Source organism: Furipterus horrens, unplaced genomic scaffold (assembly GCF_987537825.1).
Source record: "Furipterus horrens unplaced genomic scaffold, mFurHor1.1.pri manual_scaffold_4, whole genome shotgun sequence".
NCBI lineage: Eukaryota > Metazoa > Chordata > Mammalia > Chiroptera > Furipteridae > Furipterus > Furipterus horrens.
The window spans coordinates 40,566,214-40,585,905 of record NW_028327174.1 but is presented as its reverse complement, the minus strand read 5'-3'; the positions used below and the strand labels follow the sequence as shown (position 1 = coordinate 40,585,905).

Below are 19,692 nucleotides of genomic sequence, written 5' to 3'. Positions count from 1 at the left end.
AAATTTCTCCTAGAAAACCTTACAGGCAGCAAAGCATGGCTTTAATAGTAAAGTTCTAGCCTTTTGCTACCTGCATTACTTGGAGCAAGTCACTGTCTTCATATGCAAAAATGGAGATGTAGTAATACTTCAGTGAATTGTTAGAATCTAGTAAAGTCATAACTTTCATACAGTATAAATTGTATTAAATTTACATATTAAAAAGCTACAGTTTAAACTTTTGGGGGGACTAAAGTTAGGAAGAATTAATTTACTGATCAACTTTAATGTCATTTCATACCAGAAGTTTTATTTACACAGCAAGATCATACAGGTATCCATTATAAATGCCATAGCTCATCTCCACATTTCAGAAGTTCACTCATTTAAGGGCCAGCAAAGGTTTCCTCTTTTCATACCTTTCTTGCCCGTTTTCCTTTGTGCAAGGTGTGTAGTACTAGAAAGTGCATTACCATAGCATGTCTTTAAAAGTAACATTTTTTATTGGAAATCTGTTCACTATGTTGGAGAAAGGTGCATTAAAGGGGTTTTCCCCCTTAAAAATTCAAAAAGCTAAAATGGTAGTCAGCTGATCTGCCTGAAATAAGTAAATCATGGATCGCTATAATCTCAAATCTGATGTTTAATGATGGCAGAGTGATTTTCTGGTACCATGTAGTCTTATCAAGATGGTACTTACTAACCAATTCAAAGTACCATATTGTATCAGACTGATCTAGTATTTTTGTTTGAGATCAGTTGGTGAACCTGTTATTCCTTAAATGGGTACCATAAGCTAACGTTAACAGGTATATTCACATTGCCAGTAGTCCTGCATAAAGGATGTAACTTAAAAAGAAAATTTAATATCTGCAATATATAATTTAACATGTTACTGGTTAGCAATGGAGCTAGATGCCTTAAGGATTTTGACCCTTATCTGAGAATTTATAATGTATTTTGTATCAAGAATCACCTGAGGAATTTTAATAGAATGTATATTTGTTCTAAACCTCACCCTCAAATCCCAGAATGCAATTTAGTGGTCTATAAGCCATTAGGAGTGTGTGCATGTTTTTCTTTAAATAAGGCTCCACCAATATTTTCACACCTCTATTCTAATGCATTTTACTGGTGTGAAGCAAAAGGAACTATTACCAGCTAATACTTACAGAGAAAAGATACACTTCTATGATCAGCAGTATTTAAAGTCCCACCTCCAAGTGAACCTTGGAGCCTGGTGTGAGTGCCCCAATTTAAAGATGTATTTGAACTACTACTACTACATTTGAAAACCAAGGGGAATTTTTTTAGACCCTCTAAAAAACAAAGGAACTGGTTATCATTAAGTCTTACTAGATGATCAAGTCTAGACAGTTATTTTTAATACAGGAAAATGTAATTCATGCTTTTAGGTTTAAGTAATAATCAAAGCTATTTTAATGCACTAGGGCAATGGGGACCCAGACGTGGAAGGGCTATGTAGCTATACATTGTGCACACTGCATCATTGTCATTGTTATAGATCCTCTGTGCATCCAGCTTTCTTACTAATACATCAAAGGAGGGGGAAGACAGTGATTATGTGAGAACTTGTCAACCCAAATCTTTCAAAGCCAGATCAGTTTATATAGTTCATGCAGTACAGTTGTATGAAACATCTCGGTGCGTTCTTTTTGAAGGACTATGGCAGCAGCTCTAAGACTAACAGATTACACAGGTCATCTTATCCACAGGCAAACGGCTTGTACAAGAACACAACATTTCTTTTTACGTTCAAATGAAACTGTCATAAGACAGACTTGATATATTTTATATGTATTGGAAAACATTAGAAACAGCCATTTCATTATTTGGATTAAATGTGATTCATTCTGTAATACAGAGTACAGTTTTCAGTTTATAGCCAGTCTTCATGTGAGCAGATCCATACCATTGCAATACACAGGAGTTCATAAATAAAAATCTACTCAAGTAGGCAGTAACTAGCAATTTTCAACTCAATGAAGTCTCAGTATTATGTAGTTCTCTTCACCACAGATGAGTCTCTCGGATTTCAGCAATAATTTGACCCGCTCCTTGTAATGCCTGCATTAAAGAAGATAATTATAAATTCATATTTATGCTATCAAAGAATCTGAACTATGCAGGGCAATCTATTATGTGGTTGATTTATGCTAACCAATATCCATCTCAAATCTAGTTAAACACCAACAGAAAAAAGATTAGCCATCATATGAAGACCATAGTTGTATCCGAGGATTAGAGTGCATTTTAAACAATGTTTGTATCTACAACCCAAGTGTGAAAAAATTTTTTAAAAAATCACGATACCTTTAGCATATCAGCTGCTTCTTTCCTACGCTGTGCCATGTCCTCAGATTCAGTCAGAAGATCATCCAATAAGGATGATTTATACAGCTGTCCTACTAACTCACTCTGAAGAGTATCTTTGACATGATTAACCAAAAAATGCATTACTGCCTTTGGTACACTGCAAAACAAAGCAATAAAATGATCAATTTGATTTAAAATAAAAGCCTAAAATTTTTTAAGTGCATGTATTTTCAAAACAGATTATGGAATCATCTAGCAGTATCATAGACTGATTTATATTATGTACTAACCTGTCTTGAATATTCTTTCTAACAATAAGAAAATATGATTTGATGAGTCGTTCAATAACCTCACAATCTCGCTGCTCACGGGCAGACAGTTTTCGTGCAACAGGAACTGGCTAGATGGGGTGAGAAGGAAAAAATACTATATTGTGCCATTTTAAAATGGCAATATTTAGCATTCAATATTTAGTACATTTTTAAGACTTCTAGATCCTTTTGTCTTTTGTAGTGTTTTCCTAGTAATTTGTTAAATTACTGGCCCTCAGCCAGATTCTTGTGGCTTACCACATCCAGCAGATTCACAGCATGGCCCTTTTGTGGACTGGCTGGCATAATTGGAATTGGTTTTGACTTTTCCTCAGCTAATAACTCTTCTGCTTTTGAAGTTTTCAGCATTCCTCTCCAGTTGCCTGTTGTTGGTTCTTGAACAGCATCTCCAACCCCACCACCTCCAGGTGCAACCTGAAAAAAACAACAACAGATGTTCCAAAATCTGTATCAATCATATCAAATCTGACAATAACTAAACAAAGTTCATTTTCTTTGATAGTCATCAAGGAGACCATCTAGTAGCCAGCTGGAGTTGTAACAGGGAAAGAGATGAGGTGGCATGTATAGCTGGAACCTTGAGCTATCTAAATTAAGAGGTTCGACTAGAAAATGTTTGTAAGGCCCCTGCCAATATTACTTATTTCCTTTCTTCTTTAAGAGCATTTACTAAGCTTTTCAAAGTTTTCCCTTTTTTCCAAACCTTCTAACACTAGATTGTAGAAAAAGCGTAAGATGCCCTTAAAAACAAGACTATTCATTACAAGCACGAGGAAAAACATAACTACCACTCAGCTTCAATTCTTCAAAGTAACCTTAAATATTGTTGAACTCCTTCTCCAAGAGTTTTAGGAACTCAAGTCTCTAAGAACTTGATGTATGAATTTCTCATTTAGTCAACAAAATGCCACAGGATAAAAGTAGAAACTCTTTAATAAAAGAAATAAGGGTATACTCATGACTTCCTAGGCTAATAGTGACTTTAAACTGCCTAAATGTGAGGTGTAACATAGCCACAAGTTCCCTTCATATTTATTATCTGCTGAAAGAAATCTAGTGCTACTGCTAATCACAAATGCTTTTTCGCCTCCTTTTCTAGGATATCTGTTAGTCCTGGTTTCTAAAAAAAAAAAAGGATAATGAAAAAAACCATAATTCATAAACATTTAGGAGAACAGGTGCTCTTTAAAATCTTATACTCAAAAATGGATAAAGAACACATTCAAAATTTATGGGTAGAAATAAAAATGGCATACATAAACTTCATAGAACAGTGTTATGGCAGTTGTTTAAAAATGTCAGTTTTTGGTATCATTCTGGCATAAATTTGTTAGTTAAGATGTGCTTTATCTAAATATAGGCAGTATATTGACACATTAATTTTTAAATGCCTGTTAACTATACATGAAAGATGTAACAAATGAAATCTTAAGGGAAGAAAGCAAATTCAGGGCGATGCCATGAGTGAAATGACATTGAAGCAACAATTTAAATGGTTCTCTTAGGGTCTGAGTACAGTGGGCTGAGAGAAGATAAGACATTTATCAGCTTTTGTTTGAAGTTCAGAACCTTAAATCTGGGCAATAAGGAGCTAAATTAAGTGTCAGAAAAACCAGGAGAATGGGTCTGAAACATTTACAGATTATTAATTTCCCCCTAAAAAGGTTATAAAGAATTAACAATAGTCTCAAACTCTCACAGCCCCCGTTTGTATTGAAGTGCTTAAGCTGTTGAGGCTCACGTACGCTACACACAGACAGTGGTGACAAGTGCAAACTGAATGGAAGCATAAGAAAGAAGCATGAGAGGACCATCCCTTAGTACTGGACAGATCTCAGAACCTTTAAAGAGGAAATGTCCAAAAGTACAGTTTCCATCTTTGGAATCTTAATTCCCTAACAAAATATTAAATTCAAGACTATTCTTGAAGGTAACAGAAAACAGTGGAAAAGCTTATTGTTATTAGTTAAAACAATGTTAAAACTAGAATTAATGCCATTAAGGGGTTAGTTAAATAAGAGAAACATTAAAAACATAACAGAGACAACCAGTTAGATGCCACTGGACAGACAGGTTCTTTAATGGTTTTGAAACAGTGTTTCAAAGGTACCAACATTGCCATTCTGAAACAAGACTCACATTTTTAGTTTCTCTTCTGCTGTCCTGAATTAGTAACTGTTAAAAGATATGTTAAAACATGCAGTTTAACAAGCAAAATTTCAGTATTAATGGCTTGAAATTCAAAAAGTGCAGATTAATTTCCTCTTTAACTTCTTTTTCTGTGTGCATTTTTTATATTGTAAGCAAAAGCATATCAAGAAAAATTTTAGAAGTATACATTGTTACATATAGCCCACATTAATATTGTTACTCTGTGTACGGTTTCCAGATGATCATGTAGCATCAAACAGCTAGGCATGCAGGCTTAGATTAAGAATCAGAACAGACCTTTCCATCAGCCTCAGCAGAAGCAGCAGGGGAGGGCTCCTGGGAGGCAGGTGCCAAAGCACTTGGAACTTTAGAAGACTAAAGGCAAAAAATGCAGGGGAAAAAAATCAAGGCTGCCAAATGCATTCAGAAACATTCTATAAATGCGACTTTTTCCCTTTGTATCAAAGCAGTAAAGTAACATGAAGAACAAAAGTAATCATAGGACATGAAATTAATGTTTATTCTGCCTTATTCCCTGTACTACTTTGTTAAAGACTTTCTTCAGATGAATACCTAAGGAAAATCCAAACCCCAAAACTTCATTTTTATTTTTGGAATTTGGTAAGATCTTTTCTGGTAAAGTATTCGAGGTAATGGATTTTTATACACAAAAACAACACATGCAACTATTACCGGTATTAACCTGTTATGTGCACTTTGTCCTCCCTCTCCAAAAAGCCTCTTGTAACAATAAAGTCGGTCATTTACAAAGTTGATAAAGTCACTGTGAATTTTTTAAAAATAAGGCTGGACGCTTAAAATCTGCATTTATGCATTAAAAATACTACTATCTTGGGGGAAGAAGTGGGACAACTGTAACAGAAAAACAATAAATCAAATTTTTTTTAGTTGGATTTTGTTTTTATTTTTTAGATTCAGTTGTTGATAGTTGTGAGTTTGTTGTCATCAATAAATCAAAATTTTTAGAAAAATAGTAAAGCTAAAAAAATATTTTTCAATTTTTTACTTTTCAATTACACTTTACATTCAATATTATCTTGTATTAGCTTCAGGTGTACAGCATAGTGGTCAGACAATCAGATACTTTACAAAGTGTTTACCCCTCTCTTGATATCTCTAGTACCCACCTGGCACCATACATAGTTATTACAGTGTTACTGGCTATATTCCCTTTGCTGTACTTTACATCCTTGTGACTATTTTCTAACTTCTTAATACCTTTGTCTTTTTCACCCAGTTCCCTAACCCTCCTCCTCTGGCAACGATCATCCTGTTCTCTTGAAAATACCAATTATCTTTAAATTAATCAAAGCCTGTTTTTACACTTCCATACCTTTACTCAAACAATGAAGAGCTTCAATGGCATATTAAAGGGAGAAAAAGAAAAAAATTACTCCTAGGAGCAAGTAATATTCTGAGACTGACAAATCCATCCTTGGATAGTGGGAATATGCTTTAAAAACTATTTTTACCTTATCTCGTGATACAGCTGAAGGCAATTCCCTTGCTAGCCTGTTTCTCCTTTGTTCCTATAAAACACAATCAAGCAAAAACAGAAGTGATGTTCAGAGCACTGAGTATATATAAGCCTACTAAAAAATGTTCAGCTTAACTAAAGAGTGAGGAATAACTTATAGTATAACCTCTCACTGTTGAAACTCATGCCATAATTAGATTTTAAAACAAACCATTTAACCCAATGCTTCTCAATCTTTTTCTGCCCCAACACACCTGAGGGATATGATGTAACTCAGTAACAGTGGCTCCCCCTTACCAGGGATTCTAAAATGAGGGGCCATGGACTGAATTTCATGAAAGGGAATGGCCTTTCCCTTTAAGTCAAGAACCACTGATCTAAACTATACCCACATAAATGTGTATATTGCAGAATTTAAAGTGCACAGATCACAGAAAACTAATAAGCAAAGCCTTTAAAAATCATTCCAACCTAAGACACCTTTGTGTTACAGTCACACAGTTCTCACACACTATGTGGTGAAGGTTACCCTGGAAGAATGCTCCATTTTCTTTACCCTAAGCCATCTCCAGGATATAAATGTAGTATGCAAAACTGACAGTCCTTTCTGTAAGTGGCTAATTGAGCAGGCAGGCCAAGGTGCAAGACTATGAAAATATATAAGGATGTAGGTATTAATAATGACTTTCTCAAAGGAGGTATCAAATACAGTAGAAAAGCATTTCATTAAAATTGTTCCTAAGTAGAAAGCATTTCATGAATACTCTCAAACTTGCAAAAAGTTGTAATTCAATAAAGCTTCACAAAGATGTTTTGTAGTTAATAAAGTTTTCTGACTGAAATTTGACTCGTTGTCATGTTTTCATGGAAGATAATTCAATGATTACAAATATAGCAGATGATATGGATTTTAACTATCTTCAGAATAAAAAGTTAACACATTAAAATGTACATTTTGAAGAGGGACGCAAAGCAAGACAGGAAAATCCAAAGACCAGAAATTCTCACCCCAATCTGTTACCAAGCAGTTAAGACCTTAGCCGGCCCTGGAGCCCAATAGTCCTGGCTCCCTTGCTCTGTTTACTGCACAGGCCACCAACTACCAACCCTTGCTGGGTTATTGTAAAGATTAAATGAGAATATTTACATGAAGTTCTTCAGCACAGGGTCAATAAAATTGGAGACATACTCATCTGTAGAAAAATACTAATTTGAAAGAAGTCATATCATAAATGATCTTGTTGGTAATTACAAAAACTTCCAGACACAAATTTTCCATAAAGCTGGTCTCAGTGTCACAAAAACTAAATCATTATCCTAAGACAGTGTCTATGTGCTAATTTTAACGTAACTGTTAGCTAGTCTACTTTCCGAGTGTTAGGTTTCTTACTCATGTGCATTTTAGAATTTTTTTCTGACAATAGAGTCACTTCAGCTACGAAGCTAACAAATAGTTCCCTGTACCTGTTAAAGAGAAGGTGCTTGTTTCCGCCAACAGTGCCCAGCAAAATAAGCACTAAAGCAACAGCTGTTACCGTCTGTGGGTCTCAGGTTCCTCATCTGTTAGTTTAACCAAAGGGCTGAAGTCGATAACCCAAGGTCCCTTCCAGTTCCCAAATTCCATGTTTACAATATTCTTTCCATCCATATGCACAAGAGGAAATTTGATATAGGAGGGGACTCTGAGGTCCTACTGTATTAAGGAGTAGCAGAAAAATGTACTGTTCTTGGATAAAAGTGGCAGAGAAAAAATAGAATCAGATAAATTGCTCTATCCACCAGCCTCGGCTCCATCTTGAGATCTTATGCAACTTGCAACATTAACCTCAAATGGAGAAAAAAAAGATCCATGAAATGCAGCCACCCCAGTAAAAACAGTACTCAACTTTTCCAAATTTACTATAAAGTCGGTAATTCTTGGAATGTTTTCCTTCATAGCTTTCAGAGCCAAATGAAAACAACTTTAAACACTGACTCTTTTATGCACTTCAGCCTGAATAAACGGCAATAAGAGTTACTGAAATGGAGCCAGGCAGTCCTCAATACTAAATCAATGAATCCCAGATTCTCTGAGTTTCATAATCAGATTCCAAGTTACAGTTTCATGAACAGAAAATGCCTCCAGGTGGTTTTGAGAATTAAAAGTTAAAATAATGCCCTTCGCATACTTCTTAGCATATAAAAGGCAATAATATGGTAAATGTATGTTTTATAGTCATCCCATGCTCAATATATTTGATATAACTGAGTTACAACAGATTTTTTTCTCCCAAAATGATAATTTGAATTGTATTCACCTCTATATTATTGTTCATTAGCCCACAAGCATCAGCGAAGTCTGGATGTTTTGTGTTGATGTAAGCCAATTCAATTGCCACTAGGTTATGGACCTAGGGAAAAAAATAAAATCAGGCTATATACAAAAATGTGTCAACCTAATTTTACTTTAGGAAACTATATATATATAACTTACTAAACAGATAATTCTAAACAAGACAGTACAGGAAACTGATGCCTAAATAAATATCTGACAATTAGAGCAAATTACTATCTTTTAAACTATTCCATTCCAGGATCTGAGACTGCATTTCAAAGCGCGGGGAAACGACATTAAGGTGGTTGAAGTATTTTGTTATGGGAAAATGTTATCTACCTTATGCAAACCTAAGTTCCAAAACTGATTGCAAGTTTGGTATTAAAACCTCAGATCATTATTCCATGTCAAAGTTTTAGGTCAGGTTCAACATTAAGAAAACATTTCACAATCAGATATAAAGACATTAACTTTAGGCAAAGGACTCATTTAAAGATCTGAGGTAGTGACCGAGTAACCTTAATTTGAAGCACCTAGTTTATATATTATATGTGGTTCAAAATCTTAGTTGGACAATACTTAAAAAGGAAAGCTGAAATTAAATTCACCAGCATTGCAGAGATTAAAATAACTTCATTTGCACTATCCTGACAAATCTCAGAACAGCATGAAAAGGTCAAAAACCAGGTGAAAAGTATCTATTCAAATGAAATGCAATGATTCTGTGACATTAGTGGGTAGAGTAGATCACCGGAGGTTAGGGTTGCTCGGAAAACAAGTAGCAACACAACGTTCTCCATTGCCAAGGACAGTTTTGTCCTCTTAGTAAAACTCCTTTGGGGCTCACCATCCTGAACCAAGGACCCAAATGCACTGTAGTAATCAGGAAGGAAAAAAAAAAAAAACCCCAGCCAACACTTGGAGCAAGAGGGTAAGTTTTAGCATTTTTATTTTTAAGGACAGCAGCAACACACAAAATAAAAGCAAGTAGCCATGATATTAAAGTATTAGGCCATCAAACAAGCAAACTATAGAAGTGGCCAAATTATCCTGATCTACATCAGCTAAAATAAGAGCTTGCTATAAACCTCAGTTTACTGGAGCTAAAGATACAACTACTTTTCTTTTAGATCCAACATAACACAGCAAAGCTCTTCACAAACCTCAGTAACTCCCTTCTGAAAACCTGTGGCTGCAGACTAAGAATGATTATCAAGAAAAATACACCTTGTATTAGAATTATTAAGGTTTCCTTTGAAATAAAACTGAAATCCACTTTTTTTCTCCCCAATACACTGGGAATCATTACACCTGAATTCTAATCATAATGCTGTACAACAATTATAGTGACGATTTGTGAAACAGTAGCTCACCATTTCATTTGTAACTGGCAGTCGTTTACGAAGAAGACAAGTCACTACTTCAACTATAGCATCATGAAGTTTAGGAAACCGCAGAAGCTCCTATTATATGGTAGAAGAAAAAGAAAACAGTCCATTTAGTTTAAAGGGAAATTAAATAATCACGGAAAATACTGAATTAGATTTGGAAGCTACATTTAAGTATATTACTTCAAATCACTTTTAGATAGGGGAACTGCATATTTTAACTTTAGTCCATCTTATTTAATATATTTTCCTCCTCCCCATGAAACCACTACCTCCTGTCCTTTCCTTCTTAATCTGAAACCTGTTACATTTCTCAGTTACCTGTGTACTGTAATTGCTACAGTGCTGAATGATTCTTTGCATTTCCTCATGAACCAGTTCGACACAACGGAGGCTGGGCTCTTCTAGACGCTTGATCTGCCGCTTGACCAGTAACTCAAATGAAACTTCAGGCACAAACAAAGCTGGACGAGGACCCTAAAAAGTTCAATTTCGAGTTCTTATAGCTACATATAATTTTAGTTCTTTCCAAAGGTTAAAATAAATCATTTTGGTATTTTTTATGAAAATGCTTTCCAATTTCATGTATGAATGCAAAATAACAAACTGAACAATGAGTTTAAATAAAAAATGGTTTAACCTCATTTCAAAAAATTCTGAGTTAAACATACTCACAGTAGCATTTCTAATGGCAGTCAATATGTCAATAGTATTAAGGCCACCTAGTGGGTCAACGGATTCTAAGGTTCTCCCAAAAGTCTCATGGAAAATGTAACAGATTCTAGCACCACCGCATCTGAAAGACAGTGACAATGAAGTTTAGTTTCTAGTATTACTAAAAGGAAAAGAAGCTACAAGTTGGAAGTCTTTATAAGCTTTAAGCTCGACTCATCTTCTGAGAAAGTCTCAGGTAAACAATCACATTTAGATCATTCCCATTTCCATGTGTCCTCAACTCCACTGTGTACCAGTTTCTATGATTTTTTTTTAAATTGGGGAAAGCAGTCATTTCATTAAAGGAATTCATTCTCTACTCTCTACTCTCTGTACTGTTTCTCTCTCTCTCCCCTCTCTCTCTCACTGTTCTGCCAGGAAACATCAGTTCTAAGAACTACTAAGCATCTTTTCTCTGCCCTAGTTTTCTTCTACTCAACTAACTCCACCATTGAGCAAAAAAGCAGCCATATATAATATGTAAACAAACAAATATAGCTGTTTTCCAGTAAAACTTATGCACACGAAAATCTGAACTTTGGTTAAATTTTTTTCAACCATGTAAAAACACAAAATATTCTTAACCACTGGGCTATAGTTTGCCTACTCCTGCTTTAAATAAATTAAATGGCTATGTACTAGGCATATGATATTTCTTATTTAATGATTAGAAATGCTGTGTTATCTTTTATTTTTGATTCAAGTCCAGTTGAAGTCTACAAATGCCTTTATGTCTCCCCAAATCATCCATTTCTATTTTCACCATCACTATTCACTACTTCCTTATAGCAGTCTAGGCAAAAGGTTCAAGCCTAATATTATCCTAAGTGAAATAATCCAGACACAAAAGGATACTTATTATATGATTCCCCTCATCTAAAATAGGCATATTCATTGACATAAAAGTAAATTAGAGGTTACCAGAGGCTAGGGAAGGGAGAACAAGGAGATATTACTTACATGGATACAGAGTTTTTGTTGGGGTGATGAAAATTTTTGGAAATAGATACTAGTTAATGGTTGTACAATACTGTGAATATAATTAATGTTCCTGAATTATACATTTAAAAATGGTTAAAATTATCAATAGCCAGTCTTTCTGCCTCTCACCTTTCCCCTTCCAAATAATTTTCATAATGACCAGAATTATCCTAAAACAGTTACCCCTCTGACCAAAATGTTTTATTTTTTATAGTAAGAAGTTCTTGACTTCCAGCCAAGATAGAGGCCTAGACTGACACACTCCATCTCCCTCCACAACTAAGGAATATAACTACCGCAAAAGCAGAAATATCCAGAAGTTCCAGAAAATAAATGGAACCCAACGTATGAAGTTATAAAGAAGTGGTGCTCGTCTGGACAGGTAGGAGAGGCGAAGATGGGGCGGAGAGGTCAAGCTGTGCTGGCGGCAACAGCAGTTGTGACAACAGCAGCGACAGCGGCAGGATGGCGGTAAGCACAGACACCCATATTTAAGGGGAGGCAAGAAATGCCTGGGAAACACCCCCAGCTGCAGACCAGACCCGTCAGCTTGCGATTCCAAAGCCAGGGAAGGCAGATTTCCATTGCCTTGGACTGTGAGGCCCGGAGTGGGTGGAGACTGAGGAGGAGGCTCCCGGTCTCTCAGCGGAGAGTGAAAGCCAGGAATCCATCTTGGACCCCCACCCCCACAGAAAACACCACAGTGTGGTGAGAAGGGTCGCCCAGTTGTGACAAGTGCGTAGGAGGTGTGACAGCCCCACCCAGGAAGCAAAGGTAAACACAAAATAGTCAGGATGGCACAGATCATGACAGAGATCCCAGTGACACAGCTGACCAGACAGCAAATTTCTAATCTAATGAAGCAGCAGTTAGGAAATCTTTCTGAGGCTCAGTTCAGAGCTTTGGTTATAAAAATGCTTACAGACCTAACAGCAGATCTTAAACAAGATGGGGAAGGAATGAAGCCTAGTCCTGCTGAAATGAACAAAAACACACGTGAAACTAGTGGTGAAGAAAAGAAAACCAGGAATCAAATCAACAAATTGGAACACAGGGAAGGAACAAACAGTCAACCAGAGCAGAAAGAGGAAACGAAAAGTAAGGAAAATGAGGAGAGGCTCAGAAACCTATCAGACAGGTATATGCGGGCCAACATATGAATCATAGGGCTGCCAGAAGGTGTAGAAGAACTAGAAATTGAAAAATTATGTGAAAAAATAATGAAACAGAACTTCCCTAACTTGAGGAAAGAAATAAGACTTACAGGTCCAGGAAGCACAGAGAGTTCCAAAGAAACTGGACCCAGGGAGAACCACACCAAGACACATTATAAATTAAGGATAAAGAGGGAATGTTAAAAGCAGCAAGAGAGAATAAGAGAATTACATACAAAGGGGTCCCGAGAAGACTGTCAGCTGATTTCTCAAAGGAAACTCTGCAGGCAAGAAGGGCCTGGCAAGAAATATTCAGGGTGATGAAAAACAAAAACCTACAACAACGATTACTCTCTCCAGTGAAGCTGTCATTCAGAATAGAAGGGCAGAGAAAGTGCTTCCAGGACAAAGTAAAACTGAAGGAGTTCATCAGATGCAAACCACTGTTAATATGAAATGTTAAAGGGACTTGTTTAGGAGAAACAGGATCAAAACTATGAACATTAAAAGGAAAACTGTATCACGACAACCAACAACAGAAGCTAGGGAACCGAAACAAAGGCAAACTAAGTAGACAACGAGAGTGGGAAAAGAATTATAGGTATGGGGAACCTTTGGGGGGAAGTCAGCAGGGAGGAGGAAGTGGGGAAAGGGAGGGAGATGGTACAGGAATTAAGAAGCATAGCAGGAGGAAGTGGAGTAGACAGAAGATGTTGAGAAGAACTATATGCACAACCAATGGGCATGGACTAAGGGGGGAGACAACTGGAGGGAGAGGGGTCACTGGGTGGAAGGGAACAAAGGGAAAAGAAATTGGGACAACTGTAACAGCATAATCAATAAAGCATATTAAAAAAAACAAAAACGAAGTACTCTAAATTCTAGAGATACTTGACTCTCCACAATATTTTTCTTAGATACATGTTACATCCCCTCACTCTACATGCTATTCTCCAAATACACCCTGGACTGTTCTTTGCTCTTGCAAAGCCTAGAACACCCTTTTCCTTACTGCCTTCCCACACTCTATTCAGAGCCCAATCCAAATGCATTTTAGCAAGGGAGCTCTCTGTACCTGAAAGAAATATAAATGGTCTCTTCAGTGTTCTAAAGGCTTGAAGAGATGATCACAGATATTTTCTTTATTAACTATTTATAAAACACCATGTATGTTATATGTACTTTTTTGGTTATGTATTATATTTAATAAAAATACTTGATTATACTCCTAATCAAGCCTCTTGTTACCCTGATGTACCTTGCTAACTAACTCTTTAAAGGCTTATCTTAGTAATCTTTATTTCCTTCGATAATCCATACATATAATAACCATTCAACAATTAGTTTGTGAAGCAACTAATTAAATGACAAAATGGCCACTGGGGTCACACAAAAATACATAATACTGCCTGGACTGGTGTGGCTCAGTGGGTTGGGTATCATCCTGCAAAGTCCAAGGTCACTGCTTTGATTTCCGGTCAGGGCACATGCTTGGGTTGCGGACCAGGTCCCCGGATGGGGGCATGCAAGAAGCAGCCGAGCCATGTTTCTCACACATCGATGTTTCTCTCCCTTTCTCCCTCCCTTACCCTCTCTCCAAAAATAAATAAGTAAAATCTTTTTTAAAAAGTACATGGAACTACACACACACACACACACACACACACACACACACACACACAAATGTGTATAATATGAATTTGAATAAGATCTATGGCTTGTACCAAGGTTTATTTTCTCATTTTTTTACTGTACTACAGTTATGCGAGATGGCAACATTGGGGGGAGATAAGGTGATGGGTGAACAGGACCCCTCTGTAGATTCATTTGCAACTTCCCAGATGTCAAACAAAAAAATTTTTTTAAAGAGTTTACAAAAATGGACATTTTTATATACTGCAAATGGTAAAACAATAAATCTGTTAATAGCATGGCAATAATAAGAGACTTTGAGGATGTTATATCCTTTGATCTAGTAATTCTACTTCTGGGAATTTATCCTAAGGGTTTACTTGAATACGTGCCTCAAAGACAGTCAATCACACCATTGTTTATAATTGTGTATAACTGAAAACAAACTATCAATAGTATGGGACTGGTTCAACAAATGATAGGGTATCTAAAAAATAAAATACTATGTAAATCTTAAGATTGATAATACAGATATATAATATTGTTTGTGACATGTTGACTTAAAGAAATGATTCCAAAATAACGTGTCGCTTCTGGTCTTTAAAGGTGTGCAATACAGGCATATTTATATTTTATAGGCGCACAGAAAAATGTCTAAGTTAATGCCAAAGTTAGCAGGTGTTATTTCTGGATGATGGAATTAAAAGTAGTTTTGTCCTTATGCTTTATTCTTTTTTCTTATCTATATTTTCTTATTTTTCCATGAACAGTTATACAGTGCATATTTAAGAAACAACAAGCATTCAAAAGTTAAATTATGAAATATTCTTAAGTACTTATCAATTAAAGTTGAAAAAAAATACCTGGAATTTTTAATGTACTTTACATAGTTTATAAGAATTTTAACACACATATCATCCTATCCTTTTTACAAAATAATATTCCTGTCTTACAGGTAATAAGCCACAGTCAGAGAATCCCAGAATATCTTTTGTCATGGTAACAAAAGATAAGGTAACCTATCAATCCAGTAGCCAAGTTGATAAGAGAAATGTCTTACTTACAGCTCTGAAGTTTCAATGTATTTTGCAGTTCCTTCAATAGTATTACAATATTCTGTGGCAAACTTGGTAATAAGCTGGAGTAAAGTAGCACTTTTATCATCGACAGGTTCACCATAGCTATTTAGAAGAGACTGATATTGAGCAGCTAGAACATTTATTCTTGTCTTCAACTCTGGTAAGCAATCTCTGATGTGATGCATCAGTAACCTAAAAAAGGTTAAAAAGTAAGGATTTAAAAGTAAAATTGTGTATTTTGAAGACCCAAACAGGTCAAATTTTTAAAATGCAAATAATGGGAAATTTGTCAAATAATATGTCACGGCAGGAAACAATGCAATCTTAGATTAGAGATAAATACTTAAGTCTTAAAAATAAATGACATGAAGTAGGCTGTGTTGGTAAATACTTTTTAAATTCACCTGAACACATCAAATTATGGCAATTGCTAGAGAACAAAATATAAATTGAAGAAAATTATTTTAAATTATTGCAATTACCTCAGAAAAAGTAAGCTACTCAATCCAATTTTATCTACATAATTTTGGTTCCTGACTTAATCTTTTACAATGGGTCCTAAGCATAGTGAAACTCTTACTAAGATCAAAATCCATCAGCCTTTAATTTATTTAGGAAATAAGACACAAGTAAAAAGAGCTTTGACTTCAGTCATTTAAAAATCATCTAGAAAGGTATACTAGTCCTTCCACCATCCATGAGTATTCAGACTTTAAAATATATAGCTTATTTTTATGAATAGGAATAAAAGACATGCTAAATTAATAAGATTATAAGAAAATTATAACTTTTAATTCAATTCCTGAAATCGAAAGTTAACTGAAGACATCAGCTATCTAGTACTATTATCAAAAGTAAATTGACTGAAGAATGTAATAATTGAGATACTTTAAAATTCACTTTGGCATTCCTAGACTACATGATGATTTAATGCCAACCACCCCAATAAAAACAGACACCTACATTACAAGAACCTACTGTACAAGAAACAAAAAGTGACGTTGTATGTGCAAGAACAGTATAAAAATATAAGGAATTGAAAATGAAAGGTCTCAGACACCTATCTGCAAAGGAAAACATCTCATTTCCCAAGAGGTGAAAAACATTACCTGTTTAGAGTCCTAGCAAGATACTTTGTTCCATTTCGGTTAGCCAGAGATGGGTATTTCTTTTGAAGGAAAGCATATTCATCACGGATTGAATCAGTTACACTCTTCTTATTGTTAATATCTAGCTGACTCCTGCAGTTGAAAAATAATAAACCTGTTCAGCTTAAGTTCACTGTGGCCCTCTATGTACCTTGGATGATGGTGATGATGATGATACAGCAGCACTAAGCATTGTTTGTAATGCCTGACATGGACTGTTTTATTTAATTCTCACAATAATTCTATGTGGAAGGTATTATCCCATTTTATGGCAAAGAACTGAAACACAGGGAGATGAACCAACTTACCAAAGGTCACATATTAAGTAGTTCAGCCAAGATTCAAACCATGTGAGTTATAAGTAAAGCCTAAATAGTTTAGACCTCCTCATTACCATTAACTATAGTCAAAAGCAGTATTCGTAAGTGAAAGGGGCAGACAGGTGAAAAAATATTTTGTCCATGGGCAGTCATCTACAAATAAAACAAACATTGATATACCACCCTTTTGCTTGAAAAGAGCAATAGTGGGAATTAAAAAAGAAAGTTTGGAGTAGGTATGAGGTAGAAGGACATATGAATAGAAGCAGACAGCTATAATGGATGTTAGGTATCACTTAATAAAAACTTTCATTTTAGAAGGTCTGAGACCCAAGAAGTTAGGTGTCATTTAAACCTGTGTTATATCTACTTTGTGAACGATATGATCAGTTCAGTGCTTCTGACTTTTAGAAAGGCTTTGGACTAAGAGGCTAAGAGGGTTCTTCAATTGAATCTAGCCCTGCTTTGACCAGCTGTGTGGCTTTGGCAAATGTGTAACTAGAGTTTCCTGATTATAAAACAGACATCAATTCCTACCTCAGGGATGTTGTTAAGGGTTCAAAAAGATACCATTTGAAAATTGATCACAGTAGAGTGTCTAAAACATAATTAGACACCCTTTCCTTTCCACAATTTTAAAGACCAGCTATTTATAATTAGGATATGTTTAATAAAATTTCTCCAAGACACATCGTGGCAAGTATACGGAATCACTAATGCTAGGAATTAAGCCAATATATTAAGATCCTACCACCTTAACAAACTCTTTCTTGACTGGGTGCAAATTATATAATACCTTTTTCCCTTTATCCAGTGCCTTCTTCATACATAACATAATAGGCTACAGTATTTCAAGCCTAGCTATTAAGTTTCCTTCCATTTTGTCTACAGGAGGTTTCATGAATCTCTTTTCTCCCTTTAGAGCAATGAATTCTTTAGCAATACCAAGATTAGAGTAGAAGAGGAAAAAACAGAGACACTATCACATGTCAGACTGCTTTTAAAAATTCAGATTTGCTTCGAAATGAGAATGCTGCAACTCTTATCTCATTCTTGATTGCTAACCTGTTAACCACGCCAATGATTCCAAGTTTGACAGGTATAACCCTCCCCATTAACACATCCATGGCATCAGTACCCGCATCCATGAGATCCAGTTTAGTGATTACAGCAAGAGTTCTGCGACCTGGTGAATGCAAAAAAGAAAAGACAACGACCAGTAAATAAAGCTTTTAAGAATAAAGAAAAATTATCATCTAAAATCCACCAAAGATGACCTCTTCTTATCATCTGATAATGCTAACCTTTGCTTACGAATACTTTTAAAATCTAATTTTAATCATGTATTTTTTTTAATTTCACATAAAAATTTTTATTAGCTCTTAGGGCTTAACTTTTTAATAACCATTTTAAAGTTTGTTTAAAATTTCACTCATTCCTGGTACATAGTTCTATGAGTTTTGACAAATGGGAAGAGTTATATCACTGATATTTCAAGACAAACAGTTCCATTACCCCGCAATTTTTCCTGTACTACCCAACCAAACCTACTTTTCACCCTAGTTTTGCTTTTTCCAGAATGTTATATAATGGAGTCACATACATGACCTTTTGAATCTGGCTTCTTTCACTTGGAGTAATACATTTGAGAGCTATCCATGTTGTTCCATATGTTAATTGTTCATTCTCTTTTGATGAACAGTGCTCCATGGTTGGATATACCGGGTTGGCCAAAAAGTCCATATACTCCATAAAGTAAGACACATTTTTCATTTTCACCAATACATAATTTTATAGATTTGGATATTTTGAGGATGTTGGCTACCTCCCACGTGGTATCAGGTTGATTGTTGTTGATTACGTCTCAATTTGATCACTATCAACTACAACTGGTCTACCCAACCGTGGAGCATCGTCCAGCCAGAAATCTCGAGCAAGATTTGCAACCACTTTTGACACATTTGATCAGTCAAAGCACCTTCTCCACACACCGCACAAATCTTTTTGTGCATTTCAGTTGCATTTTTACCCCTCTTGAATTGATAAAGCATAATATGCCAAAATGCTGCGGTTTTTTCCTTCCACCTTTGATATTAAAATGACTATAAAAATTCACCAATTCTGATGGGTTTTTTTTCTTAATGCACACTGATATAACAGCTGTCATAAGACAAATTTAACAAAATTGTTTCAAATAAAGTTAAAGACAACTAAGTGCTACTAGGGCCATCTTACCAAAAAAACCAAATGAACTTTTTGGCCAACCCAATACTATGGTTTGGTTATTCATTCCCCATTTGAGAACATCTGAGTTGTTTCCAGTTTTAGGAGATTACAATTAAAGCTACTACAGACATTTGCATACAGGTTTTTATATGAACATGGGTTCCCTTTTTATTTAAATATTATTTATTGTTTTTAATCTTTTTTTTTTTAGAGAGAAGGGAAGGAGAGAAAGAGGGAGAGAAACATCAATGTGTGGTTGCCTCTCACACGCCCCCAAGTGGGGACCTGGCCCGCAGCCCAGGCATGTGCCCTGATTGGGAATTGAACTGGCGACCCTTTGGTTCACAGGCCAGTGCTCAATCCACTGAGCCACACCAGCCAGGGCTGGGTTTCCTTTTAACATGATTTATTACCTACGAGTGGAACTGCTTGTTTAACT

At 35.6% G+C, this 19,692-nt stretch overlaps 1 protein-coding gene across 6 annotated transcripts in view; it reads right to left on the bottom strand.

The window, feature by feature from the left end:
- Positions 1–1,342: 1,342 nt before the first annotated feature.
- DNM1L (dynamin 1L) overlaps positions 1,343–19,692 on the bottom strand; it is a 44,932-nt gene continuing 26,582 nt past the window's right edge. For 2 of the 6 annotated variants that reach the window (XM_090273002.1, XM_090273003.1), the window contains 14 exons: positions 18,093–18,213; positions 16,669–16,800; positions 15,545–15,751; positions 10,675–10,795; positions 10,321–10,476; positions 9,985–10,074; positions 8,595–8,687; positions 6,293–6,349; positions 5,097–5,174; positions 4,788–4,823; positions 2,886–3,062; positions 2,607–2,716; positions 2,314–2,473; positions 1,343–2,067 (listed from right to left, as the gene is read on the bottom strand). In XM_090273002.1, the coding sequence (XP_090129128.1) occupies positions 2,011–2,067; positions 2,314–2,473; positions 2,607–2,716; positions 2,886–3,062; positions 4,788–4,823; positions 5,097–5,174; positions 6,293–6,349; positions 8,595–8,687; positions 9,985–10,074; positions 10,321–10,476; positions 10,675–10,795; positions 15,545–15,751; positions 16,669–16,800; positions 18,093–18,213 (1,595 nt within the window). In that variant the 3' untranslated portion in view covers positions 1,343–2,010. The remainder of the gene's footprint in view (positions 2,068–2,313; positions 2,474–2,606; positions 2,717–2,885; positions 3,063–4,787; positions 4,824–5,096; positions 5,175–6,292; positions 6,350–8,594; positions 8,688–9,984; positions 10,075–10,320; positions 10,477–10,674; positions 10,796–15,544; positions 15,752–16,668; positions 16,801–18,092; positions 18,214–19,692) is intronic. The other 4 variants (XM_090273001.1, XM_090272998.1, XM_090272999.1 and 1 more) reach the window with 2 other exon arrangements.